Source organism: Heloderma suspectum, chromosome 4 (genome assembly GCF_057233095.1).
Source record: "Heloderma suspectum isolate Gila_16-S chromosome 4, 16-S_ref, whole genome shotgun sequence".
In the NCBI taxonomy this organism is placed as follows: Eukaryota; Metazoa; Chordata; class Lepidosauria; order Squamata; family Helodermatidae; genus Heloderma; species Heloderma suspectum.
In genome coordinates this window covers 261,143,712-261,164,665 of record NC_139461.1, presented here as the reverse complement: position 1 = coordinate 261,164,665, position 20,954 = coordinate 261,143,712, and the positions used below count along the sequence as shown (strand labels likewise).

The 20,954-nt window shown below is 42.2% G+C and overlaps 1 protein-coding gene across 1 annotated transcript in view; it reads left to right on the top strand.

Moving 5' to 3' along the window:
- The first annotated feature begins 1,276 nt into the window (after nt 1-1,276).
- RSBN1 (round spermatid basic protein 1) overlaps nt 1,277-20,954 on the top strand; it is a 40,067-nt gene continuing 20,389 nt past the window's right edge. The window contains exons 1-2 of the mRNA XM_084853502.1: nt 1,277-1,765; nt 19,024-19,694. Coding sequence (XP_084709628.1) covers nt 1,318-1,765; nt 19,024-19,694 — 1,119 coding nt within the window. The 5' untranslated portion in view covers nt 1,277-1,317. The remainder of the gene's footprint in view (nt 1,766-19,023; nt 19,695-20,954) is intronic.

The window sequence follows — 20,954 nt, the reverse complement described above, 5'->3', positions numbered from 1 at the left end:
TTTCACTGTACTTCCACTGAGTATGATGACTATTAAAATCTCCAAGGTAAATAGCTGGATGTGGGGACAGAGGTATAACTTGTAGGGGCCAATTGTAGGGGGGTTTACATATGTTAGTTATTGTTAATTCCCTTATTCTTACAGTTACCTCATGTATATTGTTGAGATTAGAGGCTGAGCACAGCTGGGCATTTTCAGTTGATGACCTCACATATGTTGCCACTCCATAAGCATGGTGGCATGTTGTTCCCAGCAAGTCATAGCCAGGGATCCTGCCTCTCTGTCTGATTTGGTCCTCATGTTCATGCCTTGAGGCATAATTTGATGCGATGTAATATAGCCAGATCACTAGGATTGACTGGCTGCCATAACTTCGAAGCTTCAGATGTTTGCTTCGAAGTGACTGTTCTTTAGCGCCACCCAGGAGACACGTGTGACTTAAGGAACGTCACGGACGGGAACAGTCATTGTCCCCCTGGTTAGCCACTGTGAGAACAGAATGCTACACAAGAGAGGCCTTTGGACTGATCTACCTTGGCTCTTATGTTGTTGTGTTTACCCAGATGCAAATCTCACTGAATTCAGTGGGGCTTACTCCTAGGTAGGCATAGGACTGGAGCCTGAGTTTTATGTGTCATCTTTCCACCACCGCAGAAAATGGCTTTAAGATCCAAACATTAAAATGGTTGAATGTACCATTTTTTCCCCCATTCGCAACAACTCAGTTGTTTTCAAGCATTATGTCGTTCTGAAAATTGTAAAAATTGACGTGTTCGATGTGAGTTTCCATGCTCTAGGCACGACTGCTAATAGAAAGCACTGAAATAGAAGCCCAGAGGGGTGGGGACAGACTGTTTACTTAACGGTGATGAAATGCACTCTGCATGTGTTCAGAGATCCCTTTTTCCCTCATAGTCTTTTATATTTTTTAGGATTTAACCTTAGCATTGAAAATAGGTTCTAGGCTGAGCCTTAAGGAGCCCTTCGCTCCACTTAAGGGGTAAACAGCCCCTATCCTCCGCCCACCAACGTATGGCCATACGCCGGCGCCTCTCTCACAAGCGAGCGAGCGGTCCACGTGATCAGGCCGTGCTGCGTGACTCTCTGCACGCTCCTCTCCCTCGAGAACTACTCAGGCCCGAAACGAAAACTTCTTTTCCCAGCAAGCTATGCGAAACTGAGCATGCGCTTCGTTGCCGAAAACTACAGCTCCCGGCTTGCCGGCTTGGACCACAGTTCCCAGGAGGTATCAGGCGGCGCCTGCGCGGTGGTTGCTGGCGCTCGGGCCATTTAAATGTGTGTGAGGGAGACGGCGAAATGGCTGCGCAGGTCGCTGCAGTGCGCGCCGTGTCCCGGGGCGCGGAAGAGACGCCTTCGCTTCCACTCGGTGACCGGCCTGGCCGACCGAGGGGAGGGGGGAGGAAGCGGAAGGGTCCGGCTGGGGAGGTCGGAGGGTGCAAGAGGGCTAAGTTAAGCCAGCCACCGCTTGTGGTAGGGCCCGCTCAGGCGGAGCCGCTGCCGCCGGCCGCCGTCCCTGGCCTCTCAGCGGCTCCCGCCGTCCCTTCCGCCACAGCTGGGCTCTTCACTTTCTCCTCCCTCAGCCTTCCCGCGCAGGCCCCACGCTGCGAGCGGCGGCATCACCACCGGCACCGGCACCGCCCGGACAGTGGCGACTCCGAGCCCGGGCGCTCTTCTGGGGAGAAACCGCACAAGGGGAGGCGGGGAAGCTCTGGCGACGGGGCTGTCGGGCTGCCCAGCAAGCGAGGTGAGTGGAACCGGGGGGTGACGGGGACCGTTGTGGCTCGGCGCGCTGGGCGGCCTCGGCGGGGGTGGGGAGGCTTTTCGGCGTTAGCGAGGACTTAGCCGCGCTCCACGCCCAGCAGCCTGCCGCGACCCCATGTCGGCGAATGACATCCGCCTGCCTCCGGCACCATCTCTGCCAACCTGCGTTGGAAAAGGCCAAGGGGAGGCCTCCTGTACGTGGCTTGGCGTTAACGAATGCGCGGCGGGATGGTGGGCCCAGGGGAAGACCATGTTAGTTGCCTTTGCTGGCGATGGGGCACAGAGGCGGAGCTTTCCTGTGCAAGTTCGCGTTGCCAGGTGATGGGGTGGGGTGCGTTGCACCTGTTGGAGGGCTTCGCTTTCATTTGCCACTTTCCAAGATAACGGGCTTGTGAAACTTGTTGACCAATGCAAGGCCCTCTTATGCGTGTATCTGTCGTTACTTTCTTAGCTGCATTTCCTTACCATGTATTTAAGCTCTTGTGATTTTGCACATCTAGGAAAGAACATGTTTAATTGCTCTCTCTTCACCCCTCCCACCCCCGCTTGTCAAAGGAGAAAGGGTGAACTAAAGCTCACTTTGGTAGCATCGTAACTGTCTCTGATTAAGACTAATCTGCTTCTTGATCTTGATTTCAACTAATAGTAGTGGGGCTACTCTATCCAGGCAGTCAGCTTCTTGAAAGCTCAGTTTTGTGGAAAGAAGAGATACCCCTGTCTCTGCTTACTGCAGTTCTTAGGGGGACTGAACTTGTCAACATATACACTGAGTACGTATGCTAGTACAAAAGTGAGAAAATACTCAAAATGCCAGTCTTTTGAGGGGTAGTGTTAATGTATGATAGATTTCCTGAACATGAATAATCTAGCAACACTTGTTTTTTAAACTTCCTAAAAATCATGATCTGAAGTTAACTTTTTGAATGGCTAAACAATTTCTCTGGTTTTGTAACTACTCTTAAATAACTTGGCTACTGATGTGACTTTAAATGATTACTTGATATGTAGGAGTTTTAGAAACATTTTGGAACTATAAATATCAAGTGTTCCTGTACACTGTACAGACTCCTAGATCTTTTACTTAAGGCAATCCAGAGTCTTTTAAGTGCTTAAAGTAAATATGTAATGCCTCTACCTCTTAAAACAAGTTATTTATTTTTTTTAAAGAGGAGAAGAGAAGTGGGTTTTGAGACTGGCTTGAAGAAGGCCATCGAGAAACATGACAGTTAGCTAAGTGAGTCAATGGTATTAAAAGTTGTGCATCTAGTTTTGGAATTACTTAGTACAAGCTTCTTATGTTTCCAAAACATTTTACCGAGTTGTGACATGTCATTACTGGAAGTGTATCTCAAAAATCCTTATGTAGCCTCTAATAGGGTAGTAGGGCCAAATGCCAATAGTCCACTTATAATGACTAAATATAGCAAGGGAGCAATGTCATTTCAGGGAAAAAAACATTGTTTAACACTAAAATCCAATGTATGTTTATGTAGAAGCATGCTGCACTGCATTCAGTGGGCCTTACTTCTGGCAAGTGTGCATAGGATTGCAGCCTAAGGATCCAATCCAAACTGTGGATGTCTAGCTTGAAACCCAATGTGGTAGCTATTAACAGTGTTTGCTGGCTCTCCATGAATGATCTAATGTGTGATCCTTGGAACACCACCACTGACCCAAATATCATCTCAATAAATAAGACGAAGATGCATCTTTGCAATACTGCAGTCTTCTAGTAACATTGTGGTGGTGTTTTTTTTTAAACTAGGTGATACTGAGCCATGGTGTGAGGGTTGTTGTAGATGTGGAAGTAAAAACATATGTAAATATTCCACTAACACAGAACAAGAACAACTCCCTATTTAAGCATATAAGAATTGGAGATCACTAAATGAACACTTGAGCCCTGAGTTCAATGAGGGGTGTGCATGTATGTATTCTCTCTCAAATCTAGGGTTGAATAATAAAGTTGCTGCTTACTTGATCTGGAATTGCATAATGAGACTTAATTTTTCTTGCTTTTGAACACTATACACAGTCTATCTTCTATACTTTTAAAAGCACAAGCTCTGCTTTCCACTTAAAGATAACTGAGCTGTAGCAGGGTTAACATGTTCTAGTTCTGCATTTAGTGATGGTTAGGGACCATTCTATAATGGGAGCAAATCCAAGTTTGCCACTGTGTAAACTCAATAGGGAGCTGCAGCTGATACTAATTTTTGAGTGTTTGCCTCCTTCACACACTACTTTTTTTAGGTGTAGCCACTCACAAATGGCTAATTGTGAGAAGAATATGAATTGGATTATACCAGAGGTGCAATTAGCTACTCAAATGGAAAGGATGAATAGCAATTGTTTCTGGGTGAGTGGCAGGTTACGGAGTTGGGTGCACATATGATCTATCCTGGTATGGAAGACTTAAGGGTGTTGGAAGAAGTGCTCTCAGCTGCACTACTGCAGCTCTCTGTGTCCCCAAAGACCAGAATATCTCTTGATGCAGGATATTATCAAAACTAATAGTGGCCTAATCCACTCTGACTTGTGGAAAGAATCTAACTGGGAACTTTGAGAGCAGTTTCAGAATGGAGAATCAGGCTGATAGTATTAAGTTCAAAGAGTGTAGAGGTAGCATTTTAGGATGGAGTGGCATTTAAAGGATGGAGTGACTCTTAAAGATGTACACATTGTTGAGAGCAGGAGGGAGAACGAGCCAATAATGGGATTGCATCGGAGCTTCCTCAACAACTATTACCTCTTATGTTTGTCACAGGTTATTTTTATACAGAGTATGAGGTACCAATATAGATGATCAGGTTACCATTTGAACAGGGGTTTCTGCATGGCTGCTTGGCTTTCGGTATTGCTAACAACTTAGTATAAGTGTAATTGTAGCTTGAATGGGCTGCAGTGGCTTAGTGGTTAAGACGCTGAACCACAGACTGGAAAGTCGGCAGGTCAGCAGTTCGAGACTTGAGTGATGCGTAACAGAGTGAGCTCCCGTCTTCAGTCCTAGCTTCTGCCAACCTAGCAGTTCGAAAGCAAGAAATTGCAAGTAGATAAATAGGTACCACTTTGGCGGGAAAGGCAACAGCGTTCCGTGCACCTCGGTGTTCAGTCATGCCGGCCACATGACCACGGAAGCGTCTTCGGACGGCGCTGGCTCTTAGGCTTAGAAACGGGGATGAGCACCGTACCCTAGAGTCGGCCACGACTGGTTGGGGACACCTTTTAATTGTAGCTTAGTGGTATAAAATATTCTGCCATGTGTTTTTATGTGTTATAAAAGTTGGTGTCTTTACCAAGTGGTAATGCTTTCCCACATGGTTAGGAAAGTAATTAGTTCAGTGTTAGTGAAAGTAATTCAAACAGTTTCCTAGAACTGGAATTTCAAAAAGATTTGGTAATGTGGAATTGTTTCCATGGAGGTCTATACCAAAGTTATAATTGTTTGCTGTCCCTTACTGGAAGTATAACAGTAATGAGCCAGGCACTGTGATTCTTGGCTTTTCTTTGCGATGCGGAGCATAACAATATATCCATAAGTGAAAGCAGCATGCCAAAATATTGTAGACATGGCTCCAGGACTTGAGTCTGCCTGAATGATTCATCTACAAACTTTATGGCAGGTATCTGGCATTGTTGATCAATGCACAACGCTGAAGATTTCAAAAGGCGAAGAAGAATATGGAATAGGCAGTACAATCTACAGAAGTGATCCTAAATCTCGGTTCCTAAAACATATTAGATCCTAGAAATATTGAATACCTTTTTCCAGCACTAGCATTGGAGCAGTTGAGCAGCAACACGTCTTGAAAACAAGAGTGGCGATCTTTGCCGTAACAATGTTTCACAAAGTTATTCTGTTTTTCTCTAAAGCAGTGTTATTAGATCATTGCACACTAGCAGCTTGGTCCAAAACATTTGTCTGAAAGTAGTCCAGTTGATTTAAATGGACTTGCTTTAAATTAAGATGCTTACAGTGAGTTAAGCTGATGAGTTCTTATATACCTAATGGTAGTCACTTGTAGGGTATCACTTGTGGTATATCAGCAGTCAAAGTAGAAAAGTAATTTTCCATTTTATAAAAAAAAACTGTTCTAGGGATGATTCTGATTTGCTGTATATGGTTAGTTATAAACAAATCTGTAGTAAGTGCACTGTACAGGTAAAATATGTCAAAGCCTGGCAGATCCTGCCAGAGACTCAGGTAGAGTTCTAGCTGTGAAATAATACATCTGTACAGGAATTAGGGCACCTGAAACATTTTCCTGACCACCAAAACTTCCTAAGAAAGAGTAATGCTGGTGTACTTTCTCCCTTTCCTGTCTTCTCTGGATAAATACTGGCTTTGTTCTTCAAAGGTGAAGGTTTGGAATTGACTTCTGTACACAGGTGACAGGTGTATGTATTGTACCTCCTAGCGACTTTTATTGTGACCTAGTTTATGCTGAAATCTTTTTTTTTATAGGGAGAAAGTAATGCTTAGGACTGTGGCACCAAGTCTTCTACACTCCATGGAAATAACTGCTGGGTGACTGCATGTATATTTTCTTAGACATCTTGGTTCGTTTTAGTCTGCTGAAACTTTAAATCGTTAGCCACAATTGCAGTGTTTTCTGTAGTTAGAAAATGCATAGAAGAAAGCCTCTTGTGTGTGAACTAACAGCCTAATTAGCAGATCAAGCAAGGGACATTTGTTTCCAAGCCTCCTGAAATAGTCTCTTGTTAGACTGGCAAGCAGTTAATAGTACCAATCATGAATTCTTATTTTGGACAGCTGCATGTAACAATGGATTATACCTGGCTGTGTATAACTTAAAACTGGTGTTGAATTCCCAGTGCTGCTGAAACAAAATTAGCTTGGGAATTCACGGTACCTATGCTAATCTGGCAGTTTGCAGTGCAAAGTATGGTCTTCCCCTAGTTTACACCCTGTTGAGTTATAAAAGTGCTCTCCTTCAGTAGTTGCACACTGTGAAGCAAATGCAACCACAAATAGCAACCAAGGAAATGACTATACAAATGATGAGCCTTATGTTGTGGATCCCTGGCCTAAAACAGTGCAAGTATTAAATTGAAATCCTTTTCCCACTGTAAGTTCATTGCAGAATTTATCTTTGAACTGTGGTGGCATTCTTTGCATTTTAGCCTGTGATACTGCGCGCGCGCGCGCGTGTGTGTGTGTAAAATGTACCCAAAGGCCATAATTCTAAGAAGGCAACTTGAAACCTACCAAACTATAAGTCATGTGAATATATAGATCCAAACTCTGCCAGCTATTTTTTGCTAGTAATTTTCATGGTAACATGCTACATTTCATTTCAGTCAAGCACTTTAAAATCTCCAGGAAGAGTGATCAAAATAAATCTTACTCCAGAATTTTAAGTCGATCTCAAATTCTTTAATAGTAATACCCCATATCTTTCTGTCTTTTGGTATGGATATTGGGGGTGGGGAAATCTATCCTGCTCAGTTCTTTAACTATTCAGTTATCTGAATCCTATACATTTGATCCCTTCATTGTGATCTGCCACTGTCAGTGTAGTTTGCTTACTTCATTTTGCTCAGAATCTATTACTTTTTCCTAATATCTACTGATTTTACTGTATTTGTGTCACCTTTCTGGTACTGTCCCTACGTGTCTACATTATATTATAACATCTTACCTTGCAAACAATTCTGCTAACACCGACAAATTACTGCCTATTTTCTCATGGGAATCCTCTTAAAGCTCAATACCTTCTATCTAATCAGAGCAGAATAACCTCTTGAACGAATTAAGTGGAAATGCCCACTTAACACAGCTATGAAGCATGACTCTGTTTGATAACGATCTAGAATAAGCAATCTATAGGTGTGCTACAAAATAACACTTTCTGTTAGTTGCTAGGGCTCCCGCATTAAGCTGTGTTGTGAATATATAATTATGGCTTCGTTTTTACTTAGCACTTCTGAAGAATTTGTCATCATTTTATTGAGATTTGATCACAGCAGTAGTTTGAAGTCAGGAGGCTATTCGCGTGGTACTTGCTGTATTCATTGGGACTGATGATAACTCATTCTGACTTCAGGCAGTGCAACAAATGATCAGTGGTGCTTAAAATAACCATTGTAGCTGTGTATGGTGCATTTTTTTGGCTGTACTGGCTCTTTGTACATTCCCTGGCTTTCTCTTATGCCCTGTTTAACAGCTTCTCCAAATGATCCTATGCCCACTCACTTGGGGATAATTAATTTGGTGGGATTTGCTTTGAGTAAATATGCATAATAGTGGGCTAGTTGTAGGTTCCTTTTAAGTAGTCAGCTGATCAGAAAGCCCCCCAGACGTAGCTAGTCTTGTCTTCTATTATTTTACAAAAAGCAAGGGGCAAGGCTGATTCCTACACACTCCCTTGGCTGCCATTTCATTTTTGGTGTAAACCATAGCTGAATAAATGGCTTTTGCACTGGCGTTTCCTCTTTTCCCATGACCCAGAACACTCTGTCTCAGACCTCACACAGGTACCAGAATTTTTGATTAAAAGAGTTGGTATCCCAAGTACCCTTTGATCAGTCTCTCTCTCTTTAGAGTGGTTTTCTTAAATGCCTTGATGAGGAGTCTTCATTTTTTTTTTTTTAAGCATGGTTACCAGTAGGGTCATGCAGTCATTAGATTAGGGCAGGGGTAGGCAGTGTGGTGCCCAAGGGCACCAGTGCATCCCCCAGATGCTTTCCTTAGAGCCCAACAAAGTGTTCTACCCCTCCCACTAAAAAAAAAAAATCTTACTGGCAGCTGAGACTGCTTCAAAGCAAAGCTAGGGCCTCCAGCAGCTGCCATCTTCATTTCCCATGAATGCCTCTGGGCCACATGTAGGGCTCAGACATTTTTTAGGAAATTAAGATGGCAGGGGGGGGTGGAGGTCAGTGCTTTCCTCTGCAGCATGCCTAGCCACCAAGAAGGGGGGGGGAGAAAAAGGGACTCCTGTGAATTCTGTCTGGTAAGCTGGGGGTGGGGAGGCTAAAGAGAGCAGTGGGGTGTTACAACTGGGTCTGGGAAACCAGCAGAAGGCTGGTGCAGGGGAGAACAGGAAGCCAGCAGGGACTAGGGGAGTCAGCTGGGAGCAATCTGGTTGGGGGGGTGGTGTGGTGGGGGTGTTGGGTACTTGTATATCTGAATGCATAGGGGCTGCGTGTGTGGGTGAGAGAGAAATGGTTTTGGTGAGGGAATTTTGGAGAGAGTCTGAACGAGTATTCGTTTTCACATGCTTGCTGAGAGGAGAAGGCATGGACATGTGTGTATGTATATGTGTGATGGATACATGGTGTGTGTGAGAGCACACCTCTGTAGATGTTGAGCTGTGGTGAGAGTGAGAGAGAGAGTGTATGGGGGGTGATCCAGAGTGGGAGAGAAAAAGATACAGGTAATGAATTAGCTGACAGAGCAGTGGAGAGAGAAAAAGTTTGCATCTGTGAAATAAGCTTCTGTTTGTGGAAAAAATTGTGGGTTCAAAGGAGTTGTTAAAGCAATTGCAGGTAAGTAACTCCTGAATTAGTATGCCAATGCTTCTGATCATTGAAATTGAGCAATAGATTACATCTTAAAGCTTGCAATAATGTTCTAGTCCTAATAGATCTGTAACTAAATGGGGAATATATGGCTGTCACCAACCTGTGACTCCCTGGGGAAATGTATGATGAAAACATGGCTTAGAGCCAGCCAAGTGTCCTCATCTACTTGTTCTGTAAGCATAATGCATTGAATTGGTTGGGGTTTACTTCTGAGTAAATATGCCTAGGACTGAGTTGTAAGTGGATTGCTCCTTTTCATCATCTGATGAGAATGCACACTTCAAAGTATGAGTATGCGGAGATTCTAAGTCTTGCATATTGCATTTGGCTGTCTTACAGCTCTTTTCCAGAGCTTAGTCGAACCTAGTAGCTATGGAGAACAGAAAGAACACCATATTGCATGTACAAAATTGGGCTTAAATTAATCACTCATGCTAAGGTATCATTGAAATGCCAGTGTGTCCAACATGCTACAGCTACCTTACTGAAGCTAAGCAGGTCTGCTATAGTCTGTGTCTAGATGAAAGACTGCTTGGGAACCCTATGCATGCTGCCTTGAGCTCTGTGGAGAAAAAACAGGATATAAATATAGTAAATACACCAAAAATCAATTGCAGAATCTTTATTTTTTTATCTCTGTCAGCATATTTCCAAGTGTGTCTAATATTTGGAGTTATCATGTGATGAACCTTTTATAGTAATGATCGAATACTGAAGTAACGTGTGTGTTTATGATGTGAAATTCATTAAATATGTTCAAGTTCTATGGGGCTACTTGTCATGGTAGTGAGCTGGTACCTACAGGTTGAAAGATGTCTGTGCATTAATGGTGATAAAAGTGCTTTTATGTAACCTGCATAACATTAGACCATTCATGACCAAACACCAGACATAGGCTAACTCTAGTGCTCCGAATGTGGGACAAGTAAGATATAAACAGTGTGTGGGTGTGCGTTGGCTACTAACAATCATGTATCAAGGCGATCCAAAGTTAGTTTTCCATGGTCTGGTAACCTCCAGATATGACGATGATTAATATGGTATCTGTATACATAATACTTTTGTCTATTTTAGATTTTAAGCCCCTTGTGATAAAGGTAAACAGGGAAGTGGGGAATAGGGGCATCAGCAGGCAGGGGAAGAATGATTATTACATGTACTTTAGCTTAGCTACAATAAAGTATAGGGTAATGCGTATTAGTTTTCAGTGACAGCAAGTAGCTTGAAGGACTAAGGAGGGAAAATATGGACGGTGCCAGGTATCTGGATGAGGGAGTAGTGATTTCAGAGGGAACAGGAGAAGGGAAGCAGGAAGTAGGGGGAGACAATGAAAAGATTTTAGGAGAGAGGATGGGTGGGTGCCAGCATGTCTGAATAGGCATCTTGGGCAGTATCAGGAGTTCAACGGCCCTTGGGGCCTCTGACAGTTGCTGGAGTTCTCAATGTGGGAGAGTCCAGAGAGCAGCCACCTGGGCAAAGATGTCCTATCCAAGCAGCCCTCTTCCATCTGGCCATGCGCAGGCTCTTCAGACTGTTGTAATTTGTTGGGGCTTTTAACTGGGACTGGTGGATCGGAACATACCTTGCCAGTGCTTAAATAACTTTACTGGACTGTTGCCAAGCACAATTTGAAATGATGGTGCTTATGTTTTAAAGCTGCACATGGCTTGGAACCTATGGACTGCCTATTCCCACATGAACATGCCCCTACATTAAGGACATCTTCAGAGGCTATCCTTCAAGTGCCACTGTAATCTGAAAGTAGATGGTTCATGACTGGAATGCTTTGGAATGCTCTTTCCAGGAAGACTCACCTGATGCCAACTCCTATAGTTTTCTGGTGCCAAGTGAATACTTTTTGTTTCTCCAGACCTTCTAACCTCTGAACTGGATTTATGCTTTAAATATCTGTTCTATCATCATGTTTATATTTGTTATTTTCTAAGATTTTGTTGCTTTCCCCCCATTTTTATTAAAGGGTGGGTATAAATCTGTAAAGTTCTGTGTCAAGAAAGGCTCTGTGGCCTATGTAAATTATACAAATGAAGCAAATTGGTCTACTTTGTTTGTTTACATCAATTTAGGTTTTCCTAGTTGTGCTTTTCTTCTCATATTCCAGGACAGGACCGTGGATGAGACAGTGGTGCAGGGAGGAGGGGTTCAGATTTGTTAGGCACTGGGGAACGTTTTGGGACAAACTGGGCCTGTACAAGAGGGACGGGCTCCACTTGAACCAAAATGGAACCAGACCACTGGTGCTAAACATAAAAAGGGTGGCAGAGCAGCTTTTAAACTAAACCCTGGAGGAAAGCCAACAAGAACTGGGAAGCATCCAGTTTGGGTTAAATCATCCCAAAGGGATGAAGATGAAAATGTTTTTGATTGCCCAAATGTAGAAGGGGAGGAAATAGGCCAGGAGTACATGGTAGAACATAATAGCCACTCAAAGGGGCCAACGTCCCATAGCAAAAGATGAACATGCCAGAGACATCTGGGAAGGGGACACTGCGTGTTTTATGCAAATACTAGAAGCCTCTGAGCCAAAATGGGAGAGTTGGAGTGCTTGATTTTAAAGGAAACCCTGGATATAGTGGGTATCACAGAAGCCTGGTAGAGCAGAGAGAACCAGTAGGATATGATTATCTCTGGATATAAACTCTATAGGAAGGACAGGGAAGGGCATACTCGAGATGTTGCCCTGTATGTCAAAAAGGGCATAGTGTCGAGCCGACTAGAATACCTCAAAGGGGTAGGCTCTTCCAAAGAAGCTCTGTGAATGACGATACTAGGCTCCAAAACTAATTTAGTGCTAGGAACATACTATCGTCCCCCAGACCAGAATGCTCAGAGTGACCTTGAGATGGAAAATGAAATCAAGGAGGCCTCCAAGCAAGGAAGTGTTATAGTAATGGGTGACTTCAATTGCCCCCACATTGATTGGATCAAAGAAAGTGGTTAAATTTCTCGATCCCCTAAATGACTGTGCCCTAGAACAGTTGGTCATAGAACCAACCAGCGGGAGGCGACCTTGGATTTAACCCAAGTCATGTTGCCCAGGATCTAGTACGAGATGTAAATGTTGTTGAACCAATTGGAAACAGTGAACACAGTGCTATGAGGTTTAATATATATTTAAGTGGAAAATTGCCCAGGGAGTTCGACACAGTCACATTTGACTTCAAAAGAGAAAACTTCTCTAAATGAGGGAACTGGTGGAAAGGACGTTAAAAGGGGGAGTCAAGAAGATTAAATCCCTTCAAAATGCTTGGAGATTATTCAAACCCACAATAATAGAAGCTGAGCTAAAATGTATACCACAGGTTAGGAAAAGTAGCTCCAAGTCCAGGAGGTAGCCAGCATGGTTAACGAGCAGCGTTAAGGGAGCTATTAGAGAAAAGAGAGCTTCTTTCAGAAAATGGAAGTCTTGCCCAAGTGAGGAAAACAAAAGGCAGCACAAGCTTTCACGAAGGTGATGCAAGCAGACAATAAGAGATGAAAAAAGCATTTTGAAGAGCATATTGCTACCAACATCAAGGTCAACAATAAAGAATTATTTAAATATATCAGAAGCAAAAAACCAGCTAGGGAGGCAGTTGGACCATTGGATGACAATGGAATTAAGGAGACTGCAGAGAAGCTGAATGAATTCTTTTATCCGTCTTCACTGCAGAAGATATAGGACAGATACCTGTTCCTGAACTGATGTTTTCAGGAAGGGAGTCTGAGGAACTGAGGCAAATAGTGGTAGCAAAAGATGAAGTTCTCAACCTTATTGATAAATTGAAAGCAAATAAATCACCGGGCCTGGATGGTATCTATCCTAGAGTTCTCAAAGAACTCAAATATGAAATTGCAGATCTTCTAACCAAAATATGCAACATGTCCCTAAAATCAGCATCTATGCCAGAGGACTGAAAGATGGCCAATATAACAAATTTTCAAAAAGGGATCTGGGGGACCCGGGAAATGACAGGCCAGTTAACTTAGCGTCTGTTTTGGGTAAATTGGTTGAAGGCATTATTAAAGATAAAATGAAGCCCTGCTAAAAAAGAATCAGCACAGCTTCGGCAAGGGTCAGTCCTGTCTCACTAACCTTTTAGAGTTCTTCGAGAGTGTCAGTAAACATGTAGATGGGGTGATCTGGTAGACACCGTTTACTTGGACTTCCAAAAGGCTTTTGACAAAGACCCTCACCAAAGACTCCTGAGCAAACTCAGCAGTCATGGAATAAGAGGAGAGGTCCTCTTATGGATCAGTAACTGGTTAAACAGAAAGCAGAGAGTAGTAATGAATGGTAAATTTTCCCAATGGAGGGAAGTAACTAGTGGGGTCCCACAAGGATCTGTATGAGAACCAATGCTTTCCAACCTGTTCATTAATGATCTGGAATTAGGAGTGAGCAGTGAACTGGCCAAGTTTGCGGATGGCACCAAATTATTTAGGGTGGTTAAAACAAAAAGGGAATGTGAGGAGCTTCAAAAGGATCTCTCCAAAGTGGGAGAACGTACATCGAAATGGCAAATGCAGTTCAGTGTCAGCAAGTGTAAAGTGATTCCCCTTTGAGGCAAAAAATCCCAACTTCAGGTATTGCCTGATGGGATCTGACTGACCAGGAAAGAGATCTTAGGGTTTTGGTGGACAGCTCAATGAAGATGTCAACCCAGTGTGTGGCTGCTGTAAAAAAGGCAAACTCCATGTTAGGCATAATTAGAAAAGGAATTGAGAATAAAACTGTCAATATTGTACTGCCCCTATACAAATCTATGGTGTGACCACACTTGGAATACTGTTTACAGTTCTGGTCACACCTAAAAAAAGATATTGTAGAGTTGGAAAGTGCAGAAAAAGGCAACTAAAATGGTCAATGGGCTTGGAGTATCTCCCCTATGAGGGAAGGTTACAACAGTCGGGATTGTTTAGCTTGGAAAAAAGGAGGGTAAGGAGAGACATGATATAGGTCTACAAAATTATGCATGGTGTGGAGAATATGGATAGTGAGACATCTTTCTCCCTCTAAATACTAGAACCCAGGCTCATCCTATGAAGCTGATTGGTGGGAGATTCAGGACAGATAAAAGGAAGTACTTCACACAGTGCATAAACTATGGAATTCTCTACCACAAGATGTAGTGATGGCTATGTGCTACCTCCAGTATCAGAAACAGTGAGGCTATGTACACCAGTTGCTGGGGAACATGGGTGGGAGGGTGCTGTTGCGCTCGTGCCCTGCTTGTGGGTTCCTGGTTGTCAGGTGGTTGTCCACTGTGTGAACAGAATGCTGGACTAGATGGACTGTTGGTCTGATCCAGCATGGCTCTTCTTATGTTCTTATGGTATGGGCTAAGCCTAGTGAATTCTGGCAGAAATGAAGGGGAACAGGAGCTATTGCCTATAGGTAGGAAGTGAGGTTGTGAGGGGGGAAAACATTTTTTTGTAAAGAATGAAAGCGAGAAGGGAAAAAGTGAGTGGATTTTTATGTGGAGTGGAATGGAACATACATGTTCTCTACTTGTAGTTTGTGGGCAGCAGAGGTGGAGCCAGTGTTTAATTTCTAAGGAGAGTGCTGTGGCTTTAACTTGTGCAGGAGCTTTGCTATCACTCTGTAAACTTGGTTTCTTAATTCTAACTGTGGGGAGGGAGAAAGCTGTAGTTGCTCAGTGGCTGCGGTATTACACTCTGATATGTTCAGAGGCACTCTTCATTACGTACCTGTTATTTCTGCTTAAGAATTCTCTGTTATAGATTCACTGACTGGGTTTGTGAGATCATGGAGGGGAAAATAGGCCATGGTGGCTTACTTTCCCTCCCTGCATGTGCTGGTCATGAGCCGCCTAATTAGCATAATTACCCTTGCTGGCCCCGGGTTGTCATGGTATCTGAATCCTATGAGAATGGGTGAATAGGATGGTTTTGTCATGACAACATGCGCCCAGTGAGGGCAATTATGCTAATTAGGTGGCTCTCTACTTGTATGTCTTATTTTCCCTCTGTGATCGTGTGAACCCGCCCATTGACTCTACTTTGGGGAGTCACTTATTTCTGTGCCTCAGTGATCCCCAGCTATAAATTAAGGCCAATGTACTCTAAATGGTATAAATACGATATAATACATATGTGAATTGACTTCATATGTAGTGTGTGACTTGCCATATTGCTTTTTCCTTCTGGCACCATTGCTTGCATAGATTTTTAGTTTCTGTGTGGGCACATTTGAGTCTGTATTGTGTTGGACCTGCTATTAACTGGCAGGCCACAGCGCTGGGTTGCCGGACTTTGCTCCATCGACTAATGCACAGGAGTGTCCCCATTTTCATTGGTAAAATATTGGAGGGTATGTAAGCTAACTTTCCCAGGATTATTCCATCCCATTGAGATCCATTTTAAGCATAAGTATGTAACTAAATCCTGCAGATTTGATGGGATATGCAACACAGTCCTATGGATGTTTATGCAGAAGTGCCACTGAGTTCAGTAGGGCTTATTCTAGTGTGCATAGGATTGCAACCTTTGTTTAATAGGGGGTAGCTCCTTACTAAATGGACTTTGGACTGCTGCCTAGATGCAGCTTGTATTCTCTGGATTGTATTGATTTTAAAATAAATAATGTTTTTGTAAATAATGGAAAGATGGAAAATACCTTCTGTAAAGACAAAATAAGGGCAGCTGCCTCTGAGGTCCAAACTAGACATGACAAGAGAGACTGTACATCTAGTTTGGTTGTAAGCTCAGTATAACCTAGGCCTTAGAGTAGCTTCATAATATACAATGTGTTCCTAATCTGTTGAGTAACCATATTTACTCAAGGTATGCCCCTCTGTAATAAATTAGATGTAATTCTAAGTAAATACAGTTAGGATTGCAGCATAAGACTCTCCTTGATTCATGTTACTTCAGCACCAATGTTTGTTACTTTAAGCAGGATGTGTATAAAGCCTGAATTCAAATCCTGCTGAGAAGACTAGCAGTTTGGAATAGGTTAGAAGGCCCTTATTGACTTAAACAGTTTATGGGTAGTATCCAGTGTTAGTTCTACTTGGAGTAGACTCATTGAAAGAAATGGATATTAAGTTAGTCATGACTAACTTAAATGCCATTCATTTCAATGGATGTACTCTAAGTAGGACTAACATTGGCTACTACCTTATGAGCCCTGAATATTCTTCAGAACTTGTGAATGTTCTTCAGATTGATGCTGAGCTGAAAAAGCTTTCATTTTTGTTGCTTCAGCTACTCCGATTATTTTGTAGTTTTTCTAAAAATTGAAGGCTCATGTCTGTCATATAAAGGAGCGATGGACAAACTTCATGTTTGTGGAATCACCTTTGTTTTTTTATTAGAACCCTGAGGTCTACCAACTAGAGCAAAAAAGTGGCTTCGGAGCACAGACGTAGAATTAAGGAACAGGGTGCCTCTGAGCACATGCTGAGCTCAGGGTTTTGTTTTTAATACCAGAACTGAGCTCATAGATGGCTTCACAGAAATCTGCTCCTAGATGTCCTCTGACCTTTCTTCTTTTACAGCGATCTAACTTAATGGGGGGAAATCCCTCTTGTTTTTCTGTTGTTAAAGAATTCGGTGTTGGATACCCTTTCTTCAATTTTTCAAGCCAAACAAAGCGTTCCAAGGTGGGCCATACCAAAGACTTTGGGGAGTATCCAATACTGCCACTCCACTTACACAATTGATGTAAGTGGAGTGGCAGCTACCACTACGCCAGTAGTGTAAGCTGGCACAACATGCTTTCTAGGGAAACCCATTGTGCCAGCTTATGCTGTTGGCATAGCACTAGAAATCACTTATTCTAGCGCTGTGTCAATTGTGTAAGCGGAGCGGCAGTGTTGGATATTTCCCTTTGAAAATCAGGTTGTCAGATTCCAAATGGAATTTCCCTCTTAGTAAATCCAACAGGTGTATATAGCAGAGAATGTCTGCACCATTCCTTGTAGCCCCTTTGCCTGGTGGCTGTATTTTGGTATTGCATAATGCCTTAATGACTACTGCCTTTGTCCCTTGAGTCCTTTCTCTTAGAGCTTGGATGGGACAAAATCTTCTTGCAGTGGCTGTAAGCACTGCAGTCTGAAAACTCAGGAGGTACCAGCCATGAGAAGTATTGACACTGTCCTTTCTGTTCTACTGTATTCTATTGCTCTGCTAGTCTGGCAAAAGGAAATTTCCCACATGCTCAAGCTGCCTTGCTGTGTTCTATATGCAGGAGTAAACAACTGATAATCAGGGTTGCTTGTACTCGTACTTAAAACATTAAATTTCTGTATCCAATGCAATCCAAATTTTTATCTTATCTTATATAAGGAATTTATATCCTACTCTTCAACAGGTTCCCAGAGCAGCTTACAAGAAGTTAAAATTACAATAAAAAGAATTTAAAACAAGAACTTTAAAGCACCACAAGATAAAAGTGCAGTATAAAAGTAGTCAGTGGGATTAAAAAACAATACCATGTAAAAGTATGAGGTTTTAAAAGTTTAGACAAACAAAAAGGTCCTTGCCTCATTCCAAAATGATTCCAAGGTCAAGAATCTTGCCGCTTTATTTTGGACTAATTGAAGTTTCCAAACAGTCTTCAAAGATAGCCCCACATACATTACAGTAGTCTGATCTGGACACTACCAAGACATGGGCCACTGAGGCCAGGCTATCTCTGTCCATGTAGGGTCACAGGCTAGTGCCCCAGGTAGCAGGCAGTCCACTGTGCGTGGAAGAAACCTACACTTCCAGTGACAAATAGGAATTAATGAGCATCCATAGACTGAATTTGTTCCTTCAACCATCCACCAACAGGACATCTGTCTTGTTTGGATAGATCTTCAGTGCATTGGCCCTCATCCAGCCCATTACCACACCTTGTGCCAAGAAAAATTCTGCATCCTGTATAAATTATACAGATTTGCATGATTTGTCTGTTTGAAGAATTAAACAATGTTTACTGTTTTGCATAGTTCTGGTTTTGCTAGTCATGGGGATGGGCAAGATGCTATATAAGGCACTGAAACCTCATCCCAGCCACTAGAAATCTTCCAGCCACCCTTCTGCTTTCTAAAACTTCAGCAGTCATTCCCCTCCCACTTCTCAAACATATCTTTACCTTTAGGACATCCTCTTTTATGAAAGTTGAGATTTTTGGCTGAATTCTGCATCTCGCACCTATATGGAATTAAAGCATACACATGGTCCTGCTGATAATTCACAGATAAGCTTAGCACACATCTAGTTCCTTGCAGGTAAACATGTATAGGGATCCTTCTTGAACTATTTGTCACATGAATCACAAGAGCACTTGTGTTAATAATGTAGGAAGTAGCTTTATTTTTTTATTTTAACTCTGCTGTCTTAATTTTAAAAGGTAGAGCTACATAGTAATTGTGTCTCTTCCTTTTTTCAATACCATACTGAAACAAACATACTTGAGAAATTAAACTGTTGCAGCAAAAAGAAGAGAGTCCTTTGGCACCTTAAACTTAGAGAATATAAAAGTGTAAGTCTTGTGGCACCTTAAATACTCTTTCTTTTTCTCTTTCTGAAACTTAAAGTTCCTAGTCTGATATGTCGAAACACTGATGAGTGCCAGTAGTTTTCCAAACTGTCTGGGGGAGGGCAGGTAGGGGCTTTACTACTTAATGTCTTTGTTTGTGGGTAGTTATAGTGCAACAATAGAATGCTATTTTTTATTATTTCTAGAAAGCCGAGATGAGAATGGCAAGACCCAGAGAGCTGACAGTCTTATTGTAAAGAAAATAAAGAAAAAGAAGAAAAAGAAACATAGAGAAGACATGAGGGGGAGGCATCTGAAAATGTACAACAAAGAAGTACAGACAGTATGTGCTGGTCTTACCCGTATCAACAAAGAGATTTTGACTCCAGGGGAGAGTGATAACTTGGAAGAGAACAAGGAATCTTTTAGGTATCTAAAAGATGAACAGCTGTGTCAGTTGAATTTCGGCATGCAGGAATATAGGATACCCCAAGGGGTGCAGTCCCCATTTACTACCCACCAGGAGCATTCTGTTCGCAACAGCTTCTTAAAAACAGGCACTAAATTTAGTAATTTCATTCATGAAGAGCATCAGTCAAATGGAGGAGCTCTGGTTCTTCATGCCTACATGGACGAACTCTCATTTTTGTCTCCAGTGGAGATGGAGAGATTTGCAGAAGAGTTTCTTGCTTTGACATTCAGTGAAAATGAGAAAAATGCAGCCTACTATGCTCTAGCTATAGTTCATGGGGCAGCTGCCTACTTGCCAGACTTCTTGGATTACTTTGCTTTTAATTTTCCTAACACTCCAGTGAAAATGGAAATCCTTGGCAAGAAGGATATTGAAACAACCACCATTTCAAACTTTCACACTCAGGTAAGATAAGTTTTCTTAAAAATGTAAAAGAACCTGAAACTGAGCATTTAACTAACCTGAGAATCTTACACTGATGGGGGGAAAGCTTGTGAGGAGTAGTATGGCAGAAAGCTGAGCCAAAATTAAACTACTTATTGATTAGTAGCTTCTGCTGCCTCCACTACTCTTCTAGATTGAGCCTCAAACATCTATCCCAACTATGTTTCCTTTGCAAAACCCATGTTCCAGTACCACTACCCACACACTTTATCTACATATGGGATGACATTCCCTGTGATTTCAAGCCATATGCAGCTGCTTTTGGGATATCAAGTCTTCTCCAGAATGCCTTCCCACCCCAGCTAGTACGAGACATGTACAATTCTGGAACTCTTGAAGCTTGGGTGGGTGGGGAAATGGTTTTCCTGTGTTTTCGGGGGTGGAACATAAAAGGTGTTGAAGTTGTTTGTGCATAAAATTATCATGTTTGATATATTGCATTTAAAAGTAAAGTTTATTCAGATAATAAACTTACTAATTGAATGTACTTTTAAATGTTTTTAATTTTTATTGCAAATTGAGCTACAGTCTGCTGTACACCAAGGAATCTAGCAGTTTCTGTAGATTATGAGAAGCAGGCAAAAAGGAAAACGGAAGAAACCATCAATGTTATAGTAAAACAAAGCTGTTATTAAAGTTTATTTATTCATTAGTAATACTTATATACTGCTTAATATTTCCCTAAGTGATTTACATATAAATATTAAGTTTAAAATTCACTATTAAAAACAATTCCAATAACAGTAAAAAAATAAATACAAGGAGCAGTAAGCTGAAGCAGCATATGATTAATTGCAATAATTACAACCCAGAGAAAGCCTTAACAAATGCGTTTTCAGGAGGCATTTGAAATATACCACATTATCTGCCTCCTGAACTGTTTGGGGAAGGGTTTTTCATAGGGTGGGCACTGCTACCGAGAAGGCCTGCTGTCGAGACATTATGTGGCAACATTTTGTTGGTTGAGGAACAACCGAAAGGCTTCCTCTGAAGATCTTAAACGTTGGCCGGGTATATATAAGGGACGGTGATCTGCTAGATATCCTAGTCCCAAATTGTTTAGGGCTTTGTATGATAATAACATAACCTTGAACATGGCTCGGCTAGTAGTCAGCCAGTGCACTTCTTTTAACACAGGTGTTACATGAACATAGCTGGGGGCCCTAGTGAGCACCCTAGCTGCTGCATTCTGTACTACCATGGCAGCTTCGAGCCATGGAC